Source organism: Rhinopithecus bieti, unplaced genomic scaffold (genome assembly GCF_001698545.2).
Source record: "Rhinopithecus bieti isolate Rb0 unplaced genomic scaffold, ASM169854v2 scaffold_27781, whole genome shotgun sequence".
In the NCBI taxonomy this organism is placed as follows: domain Eukaryota; kingdom Metazoa; phylum Chordata; class Mammalia; order Primates; family Cercopithecidae; genus Rhinopithecus; species Rhinopithecus bieti.
Genome location: NW_016812388.1, coordinates 1,119,610 through 1,129,872, shown reverse-complemented (window position 1 = coordinate 1,129,872; position 10,263 = coordinate 1,119,610). Strand labels below are relative to the sequence as shown.

General features: G+C 45.2%; 1 protein-coding gene across 2 annotated transcripts in view; it reads left to right on the top strand.

Moving 5' to 3' along the window:
* Window positions 1-602: 602 nt before the first annotated feature.
* CYP19A1 (cytochrome P450 family 19 subfamily A member 1) overlaps window positions 603-10,263 on the top strand; it is a 46,414-nt gene continuing 36,753 nt past the window's right edge. Inside the window, exons 1-2 of one of the 2 annotated variants that reach the window (XM_017896182.1) lie at window positions 603-2,965; window positions 9,876-10,058. In XM_017896182.1, the coding sequence (XP_017751671.1) occupies window positions 9,914-10,058 (145 nt within the window). In that variant the 5' untranslated portion in view covers window positions 603-2,965; window positions 9,876-9,913. Of the gene's footprint in view, window positions 2,966-9,875; window positions 10,059-10,263 lie in introns of those variants that run through there. The other variant, XM_017896183.1, reaches the window with a different exon arrangement.

The window sequence follows — 10,263 nt, the reverse complement described above, 5'->3', positions numbered from 1 at the left end:
GATAAGGCCCTAACAGGCTTTATCTTGTTTCTTCCTCCTAGTAACCATATCAAGAAATACCGCTATTTCCCCCATGTTTTTCTAATGAAGAAACTAAGCAGAGATCTAGCAGTGGACACAGTGATAGAGGGTCTCCCTGGACCCAGGAAAGTGAGTGGTGTGGGGAGGGATGCAGAAGCAGCTTTGAGTTTCCCCCTGCCAATTCGTTTCTCATTCTCTCTACCTGCAATGCCCTTCCTCAGCTTGGTATCTTGCAGAGTAATGCTTCTCCCTCAAATCCTGCTTGTAAAGCCATGCGTGACCTTCCTAGGGTAGTCACTTTCTCCTCTCTTTCATAGCTGTTTATGCCTCTAGTTGAACACTTGTGCAATCTGACTTATATCATGATGATATGGGTGGCTCTGTCTTCCCCAGATTAACTCCGTAAGAGCAACAACCTCATTTCCCCATATCCCTACAGCCTAGAGCATAAAACAGTGGCTAGGACGTTGCAGATTTACTCAGTGTTGGAGGTGAAGACAGTGGCCTCCACATGCGTGCGTTCCGTGTGCCCTCCACGCACTGGAACCCTCCTTGGCAGAACCCTGGAGATCCCGCAAGCCTTGATGCCCTCTTCAGGGCCACAGTGTGGCCATGGACAGTGTCAGTCTGAGGGCCCACAGATGGGATATCAGGGTACCAACTGTGCCCCTCACTCTCTCCTTAAACCTTTCTCACTGGTTCTGTGGACCGAAGAATGTAACACCCCATTATCAACTGTAATTTGGGGTCTAGTCAAAATGAAAAATCTTCAAGAGAAATTGTATTCACTTATAACCTGGAAACAACTTTCTATTTTTCAGTGAAGGTGGTTTTAATCAGGAAAGAGCCTCTGGGACATTGGACAGCTTGAGGCAGAAGGTTGAGAAAGGAACTGGGCCCAGGAGTTGTTCATTTGAGGTCTTTGGATGGGCTTTAAAGGGTCCAGGATCCCAGAATTGTACTGAAAGCTTTGCATGTTGATTCCTGAGTGTGTTTCTCCAGAGCAAGATTCCACCACGTTCACTGGATCCTCAAAATGGGGACTCTAAAAGAAATGAGAAGAGATGGAGAAGGTGACCAAAGTGGGCCACGTACACCCCAGCCTCCCTGATGTCTCAGTGTATCTCTGCAAACCTGGGCCTACAGGCACCACTGGCTGGCCTAAGACAACGTGGAAGAAAAGAACCAAGGAAGGCAGCAGGGCAAAAGGCACAGGGAAGGGCTGGGGGAGGGCAGCTAAGACAAAGGGTAAGAATGCTGGGCAGCAGATACAGAGATAAGAGGGACCCTGTGACTCAACCCCCTCGTTTTATAGATAAGGAAACGGACGTCCAGAGAGGCTAGGTGGCCCCAGCACTCTGGGGTCAGCCAGGGGCTTCCTTGCCAGAGAGTGTCCCTGCTCTAGGACATCTCTATGGTCTCACAGTCTGTTCATTAAACAACAGATAAGCTCTCAAGGAAAGGCCAGTAGTGCTGCTGCTATCTGACTGTTTGGGTGGTAGCTATGGGCCTCTGTGTTGCTGGGACTTGGCATTTGGAATCACTGCTAAGATGTGCAGAAGGCAAACATCCCTCTGAGGATATGTGAATGCATCATTCTTTGACAACTCTGGGTCTAAAAGGCTTAAGATGCTAACCATTGGTTCACTTCATTTCACAAACGTTTACTGAGCACTTACTGGGTGTGAGGCACTTGTGGTAGCCCCCGGGGGCTAGATAGAAAAGCGAGATGTGAGTCCTTGATCTGGAGGAACTTATGTTGTGGGAATATTGACAGACATCCCCTGTTTCTGCTGTTACAAGAATTATCACATCCAGGTAGATGAGCAGAAGGAAGCAAGGCCACTTGGGACTGCAGTGCCGTAAATCTTGGATGCCAAGACTCAGGCGTGGCTCTGGATCTTGCCACAGAAAGAGGTTCAGGGGGCCTCTCTGGCTGGTGGCACTTGGGCTGCCCTAAGGATTGTGTATCCATTTAGGGACATTCCGTCTTTACTACCAGAGACAAGGAATCCCACAACTCCATGTGCCACAGAGACCTTAAAGCTGGAGGAACGACAAACACCACCACTGGCGCTTGGCTCTGGAGGCTTCCCTTTCACCCACCTCAGTGTCCTGAGGCAGCTTCAGTGCACCCCCTCAGCCGGGGCGTGGCAGGCCTGGGAAGTGAGCAGGTCTCTGAGACTCGTACTCAGCTCATCTGGCCCCAAAGCCTGTTCTTGTGATGTGGTCTCTGGGACTTGTACTCAGCTCATCTGACCCTAAAGCCTGCTCTTGTGCTTTTGTCACTTCTGCCTTTTCCCTCCTCCAGTTAAAAGCCCAATTTTGGCTGGAAAATTCCACTACCTTATCTCCTCTGGGGCCAGGTAACCCGTTAGGTCTTATGAAATTGAATTGAAAAGCGAAGTCATGGGAAACCTCTTAGAAAAATGACTGCTGTTGCTGGAACAATCCCCAACTGGCCCTTTCTGCCTCCTCTGTAAGGCGAGGTCAAACTCCTCGTGAAAAAACTATGGTTTGGGTGTCAGGCAATCCCAATACAATAGGATCTGGGGGATCAACCCCAATTCAACAGGTTTCCCAAATACTGCCCCCACTTTGTCTCATAGCCTGAAATGCCTTAAATAATCAAGAAGTCTTTTAAGACAGTCATTTCTCACTGTGTTTCAAAAAAACTTCTCTGGGAGACTCTGTCAGATGCAGCCCACTGGGAAGACAATAGATTAGGTATCTGAGGAACCAGAGGCACCATCAGACAGGCAAAGAGGCTGGCTGAGATAAGGGCACTTTTGGACTACTCTTGCTTTTGACTACCAATGTTCCCAAGTCCCAGGCTTGCTGATAGTCAGCCAATAAGTCATTGTGAAGAAAGGAGTGATTCCACGAACCCACATGGAGTACCTCCTGGGGCAGGTGTTGTGCTAGAAGTCATGGGACCTCACAGGTGAGTGAGAAAGTCACAGTCCTGTCTGATGGATGCCCAGGAGCCTTGGGTCTGCACACACATGTGAAACGTGGGTGTTAGCAGCAGGTACCTTTCATAGACCGTCAATAGTCTCCCCTATGTGGGTAGAACCCTAGGGGCTGAGGTCTCCCATTGGTGCCTTCAGGGCTTTTTGCTCATTCCACACAAATGGTCAATCAGAGACCACAGCAGGGATGGGAACTATAGGGTGGACAAGGCATTTGCCCTGAAGGTAGTCCACACCATGTGTATCTATCTACATTGTTCCTGTTGGTTCCTATTGTGTCGCTCCTGCTCCAGAACGAGAGTGTCCCAGGGAATCACTGGAAGCTTGCTAGGAATAACAACTGGAACCTCAAGTGTCATGACCCCAGTGCCAGGGAATGGAAATCAGATCACTGAATGTGCACATGGGTGAACCTTCCCTGCTTTTAAGTAACCTTTTGATAAGTGACCTTCCCTGGATCTCATGTAAGTGGTTCATTTTTAAAGGGAGAGAACCATATTATTAGAAGATTACAGCATTTCTTTCCAGTCCTGATACCGTGTGTCTCCTTGATGTAGAAGTTCATGGGCAGCTCTACATGTCTTTCTAGAGAACTGTGGTTCTCATAAGATGTCCTAGCTAGCAGCACCTTCAGCTTGCTTGTCTTACTGCCTCCTGTGTCTGGACAGAAAACTGAATGTCTGAATGTAGTACACTGCTCAGACGAGGTTCCTAATAAATGTTTATTTAATGAAACGCTCCAAGGCTCTGATTTATATAGTGCCTTGGCAGTCAAAATCAATAGTAGTCCAAGACCCATGTCAGAGAGAAAAAGAGGAGGAGTATTTATACCAGGTAAGAGATGGCTCAGGCAAGGAGAATAAGAAGCAGACTTGTCATGGGAAACCAGTGGGGCAGAACTGGACGAGCAGGGAAACGTGGAGGAGGAAGAAATCAGCAGGTAAGATGTTGTGGTAAAGCAGGAGTCAGACTTTGAGTGGAGAGAACCAAAAAATAAGGCTGAGTCAAGATGAATTTGGAGTGGGGCATGGTGGCTCATACCTGTAATCCCAACTCTTTGGGAGGCTGAGGCAGGTGAATCACCTGAGGTCAGGAGTTCAAGACCAGCCTGGCCAACATGGTGACAACCCTGTCTCTGCTAAAAATACAAAAATTAGCCAGACATGGTAGTGGGTGCCTGTAATCCCAGCTACTCAGGTGGCTGAGGCAGGAGAATACCTTGAACCTGGAAGGCGGAGGTTGCAGTGAGTCAAGATCTCATCACTGCACTCCAACCTGGGTGACAGAGCAAGACTCTGTTAAATTAAAGAAAAAAAGAGATGAATTTGAAAGCCTTGCAGACAACTGGAAGCAAAGAAGGGTTTTTGGCAGAGGATTGACGTGATGTAAGCTGAGTTAAAAAGCAAATCTGGCAGCAACGTGCAGAAGAGAGTGAAAGAAAAGATCTGAGAAGGAGGGTCTTGGATAGTTTACGATGGGGAATAAAAGCTGAACAAAGCTGGAGATAGTGCAAACTCAGGCAACGGGTTTGTAGCAAGCATGTACAAAGGCCTGGGCACTGTTCTAGAAGTGGAATACAGTTGTGAAGGAGAGACACACACAGATCCCTGTCCTTTGGGAATTCACCTTCTAGAGGGAGAAGAAACAGATGGAAGAATTTGACTTTTCATGAATGAATGCCTCTTTTTGCTCTGTAAGAGGTGTGAGGAAATTTACAAACATACATCCACTCAGAATAATAAAAATAAGTGATTTTACCTATTGCCTTTGACAACATCCTTTCATTAGATAAAATGGTGAGTTCCCTATGGCTGACCTTACAAAGTCACTCAGAGGTAGCTTATGGCCTGGCATCAAAGCATGGCTAGACAAAGGTAGTTGCACGAAGAACACAAGTGACTAGTTCCCCGTTTGTAGCTCTGAAGGTTGTGATGGTTGATTCAGATGCTGAGTAATGGCAGCAAATGGGCTGGAGTCTCGATTGGGCTCATGGAGAGATGGTTTGTTTGGCATCATGCCTGGTCCTTTGAGAGGAGGGCTGTGCTCTAGAATGTGCTGCAGTCCATTCCCCGCCCTCCACATTCATGTCACCCGTGTTGCCTTTGAAGACATTAGAGCTTGGGGCTGTCAAAAGAGGACTGAGGGTCCACCAGGAATCCCCAGCAGATTTTTCACAGCAGAGGCTTTTGAGAGCAATTAATATTAGAGAGTTTGAGGTAGGGGTAAGTTTTGGCAAAGAAGGAAGCCGGGAATTTGCCTTCAACTGACCACTGAGATAACCTTTGTCACGAATAGAGCTGAGGGTAGGGTTAAGGCCCATTATAAAAATTAACATATAAGCCAGAAGATTAAAAAAATACAGGGACATATCTTGAGACAGGGACATGACATTATTAAGGACTATGCCTAGAACTTTGTGACTAGATATGGTTAGACTGGGATGGGAAGGGATATGGTAGGAAAGTGAAGGGAAAAGGGAAGTACAAAACACCCAAGATTTTGAGGCTGGATGATAGGGTAATGATGTATAAGAAGGTGAGGGCTCTGATCACTTGAGATCAGGAGCTCGAGACTAGCCTGGCCAACATAGTGAAACCCCATCCCTACTAAAAATACAAAAATTAACTGGGCATGGTGGTGTGTACCTATCATCCTAGCTGCTGGGGAAGCTGAGGCAAGAGAATCGCTGGAACCTGGGAGGCAGAGGTTGCGGTGAGCTGAGATTGTGTCACCACTGCACTGCAGCCTGGGCAACAGAGCAAGACTCTGTCTCAAAAATAAATAAAAATAAAAATAAAAAAGTTAGGACAGAGGGAGAAGGTCAGGAGGAGGTTGATGGATTGGGTTTTAGATGTAACTGTGGAGTAATGGTGAAGTATCTGCATAGTGGAGTTCACTAGGCAGTCAGTGCTTGAGATAGAGAGGACAGAGGCAAGAAGGGAATCGGGGGAGGTGCCTTCACAGAAGTAAGAGCTTAAGACAAGAAAATAATGAGTTCTGAAAAGGAGAATAAAGCAGAGGGGGCAAACGGTTTAGGCTGGAGAGATGCTCATGGTTTGAGGACTGACGGAGGAATAAGAACAGCTGTAGAGGAATAGAAACAATGAGAGAAGCCTGCCACAACCATCATTGGAGAACAGATACAAGAAGGAGGAATGGCCAAATGGGTCCAACGCCACGAATGAGATCAAGAACAAACATAAATGGGGAAGAGGTACAGATTAGGCCGTAGTCAGGTCATGTGTCAGCTTTCAGAGACAGGTTTTAGTGTGATCAGGCAGAAGTCGGGAGATAAGAGGAAACGAGTAGAGAAAAAAATGCATTTCTCCAGGAGCTGAGGTGTGAAAGAGGGATGGGCCAGGTTTGCTGGAGAGAATAAGAGGGAGTGCAAGCTTGGCACCCAGCCCTCAGATCCAGGGTGAGTGGGCCTGTTTCCCTGCTGGGCCAGTAGCCCCCATGCTAAAAGGTAGGATTTAGCAGGGTCTGGACATGCTAGGCAGCACTTCTACAAGGCCAGGGCCTGCCTCCCCTCCCTGTGGCAGGCTAGGGTTAGGGCTTGAGCTGTACTAGAGGATCTGGGAGTCCTTCATGGCACTGTAGGACCCTGAACGTGTTCGGACCCCCAGGTCACCAGGACACCTGGGCTCTGCTGTGTCCCCACAGGTTTTTGCCCTGACTCAGGTTGAGGACTTTGGGTGTAGGATTCGCATTTCCTTACGCAGAGGTTGGTGGGGCATTGAAGTGTTAATAGGCTCCATGTAGCATAGGCACAGGGGCCTGGTGCATCAAGTGGCCAGAGCCCCTGCTTGGTGCCAGGAAAACGTGGGATGCCTGAGCAGGCAGAGACCACTCAGCAAATAATAATGGGGCGACCCAAGAAAATGACCCTCAGAGGGCAGTGGAGACCCAGGCATTTGAGACGGCCTGGCAAATGCATAGCACCTGAGGGCCGTGTGCGTGTATGTGTATGTATGGGGGTGAGAGGAGGGTATTACTAGCCAAGGGGACATATGAACAACCTATGTGCAAGTTCTAGGACCTTCCTATACTCCTGTACCCGTATTTGAAGACTTCTGTTCAACATACCCACGTGGCCCATTAGAATGTTCCACTGAACAGGAAAACCAATGTGCAATCAGGAGAGAATCTCAAAGGACCTTTCCAGCTGTGGCATGCAGAGATCCACAAAGCTTAATCCTTTAAAAGGAATTATTCTAAATAGCCCAGGAGTGAGCATAAATGAATGAAAAGTCCATGAATATGGGGACTGAATCCCGTAATAGGTAGCAAAACGGCATGATAAAGAGCATGGGCTCTGGAGACAGACCACCTAGGCTCCAATTTCAGCTCTGTCACATATGAGCTGGGTGTCCTAGGGCAAGCTGCTTAACCTCCCCAGGCCTCAGTTTCTCCATCTGTAAAATGGAGATAATTAGACTTAGCTCTCAGGCTTGTCATGAAGATGAGTGGCTTAATATTTGTAAAGTGCTTAGAACAATAACTGACACATAGCACATGTTTTCTGGGTGTTAAAAAATATTCTTACCCTGTTGGGTTTTTAAGTGATGCTCTTCTCGGGGATCTTTATGACATACTTTTGAGGAAGATGAGAAACCAGGCTTCTTAGCTCTGTTAAACATTTTAGACACACCAACAGTCCTCACTTTGCATGGCAGTATGGGACTGTAAAAATGACCATGCAAGCTAAAACTGTGCAAAGCAATCCTAAAAATCAAGAGAAAATTACAACTGTTCTGTGACCTTTAAAATTTTTTGTCAAAGCATTAGAAACTCTTACCATAGGTTGTAAGTGTGTAGGGAGACAAGCAAACAAAAATAGTAAAACAAATATTTTAGTACACAGTAATTTGAAACATTAGAAACAATGCAACATTTTAAGTGTTTTCTTTCTTTGTGAAAATAAACTTATTGAGAGGTTTTTTTAAAAGTTCTTGCCTTCTTCTCTTTGCATAACTTACGATACTGAGGGAACATCTTTTCTCTGCCAGTGAATTGCCATAGTCCTTTATAAATTTGCATCAGCTTCCAACATCTTATATTCTTTGCTTTCAATGTTGTGAAATACCTCTGAAAGTTCCTATAATGTGAAGTTTTTTGCTGGCATCACTTCCTGTGGGACATCTTCATCCTTTGTATCGCAACCACTTTCCTCATTTATGCTTTGAACAATGGTTTCAGGTTTCATCAATATAAATAGAAACTTTAAGGGTCCTGGCTGTCAGAAAGTCACATAGAGCTTACTCAGAATGATGTCAAATTCCACTCTAGAAATTTAAAACCTCAGCCTGTTAAAAATAGCTTGTCATCAACAAAGGAACCAGATGATAACAGACACAAGGCTGACTTTTTAGTCTCAACTTATATATATGAAAAAAACAACCACAAAACTGCTCAACGTAAGCATAGGCATTTTCAGTGCCCTGCATCCAAGCATTAATGATTATTTAAATGGTAGAATAACATAAAATGATGAAGCAACTGGATAAATTCAACTATGTTGTAGAATTTTTGTAGTTGATGGAAATCAGTCTTTGGACTTTAAGATCTCTTGTAGATCAGAGGAGAAATACAATTACACACTCCTGAAGAATCTGATGAAAGTTATGGCCTTTCTCCACTAGAATGTGCACATGAGCCGATACAATAAGTTATGCAGTGTTTCAAGGAATCCACAGAGCCCCTGATATCCAATTAGAAGCCCTGGCTATGAATCTAGAATTTTATTACTTTATTACTAGGTGAAACCCAGCCCAAGTCTGTTTGAGAGCCACTGCAAGTTCCAAAAATTGTAGGCACTAAGTAAAGGCAAACCTTGGAGCATGTCATCTGCCACTGAAAATGCATTTAATGATGACTCACTCTTTCCTCACTATACAAGTTTGTTCAAACTACACCTCTTCAGCTACAAACTACCTACCATCCCTGAAACTCTGTTCTGAGAGTAAAGGGATTACAAAACCTGGCTGAAAAGATAGACCCAATAGAATGTTGAAAAACACAACAGAACCAGCACATCAGACTGTAAATTGATTTTCTTGCACAGGATGTTAGCTGCTCTTCCAATGAGGTTCCTGAGTGGCACCTGAGCCTATTGCTGGTGGCATCCTATTCTGCCTGTTCTCTCTTTCTTCCTCCTTCCCCATTCCTTTCTTTCTCCTCTCCCTTTATTCTTCCTCTGCAATTCTTTTTTTCCATGCTACTGTTGGCAAGTCCCTAGGGACACTGTTTAATCTGGCCCATGGTACAAGAGATTTTAGATCTTCATTGAAGTCACTAGAGATGGCCTGAGTGAGTCACTTTGAATTCAATAGGCAAACTGATGGAAGGCTCTGAGAAGACCTCGATGCCCAAGAATTGTGTTCTTACTGTAGAAACTTACTATTTTGATCAAAAAAGTCATTTTGGTCAAAAGGGGAGTTGGGGATTGCTTTTTTTGTTTTAAATTGATTTGGCTTCAAGGGAAGAAGATTGCCTAAACAAAACCTGCTGATGAAGTCACAGAATGACTCCACCCCTGGAATGAGCTTTATTTTCTTATATTTTGGCAAGAAATTTGGCTTTCAATTGGGAATGCACGTCACTCTACCCACTCAAGGGCAAGATGATAAGGTTCTATCAGACCAAGCGTCTAAAGGAACCTGAGACTCTACCAAGGTCAGAAATGCTGCAATTCAAGCCAAAAGATCTTTCTTGGGCTTCCTTGTTTTGACTTGTAACCATAAATTAGTCTTGCCTAAATGTCTGATCACATTATAAAACAGTAAGTGAATCTGTACTGTACAGCACCCTCTGAAGCAACAGGAGCTGTAGATGAACCTTTAAGGGGATTCTGTAATTTTTCTGTCCCTTTGATTTCCACAGGACTCTAAATTGCCCCCTCTGAGGTCAAGGAACACAAGATGGTTTTGGAAATGCTGAACCCGATGCATTATAACATCACCAGCATGGTGCCTGAGGCCATGCCTGCTGCCACCATGCCAATCCTGCTCCTCACTGGCCTTTTTCTCTTGGTGTGGAATTATGAGGGTACATCCTCAATACCAGGTAAGTCAGTCATTTATTTCCATTTCTAAGGAGATTATTTACTTGGGATTTTGGTCCATGATGGTAAAGAAAATTTTGCAAAAGGACAAAAAGCACACCTGGAAAGATCTCTGAAGACTATGGCTATGTTAGCAAATAAGGACTTGGGTGAAAATTTTCAAACCAATTATCTGCACATTTTAAATGAAAGCACTTTAAAAATATC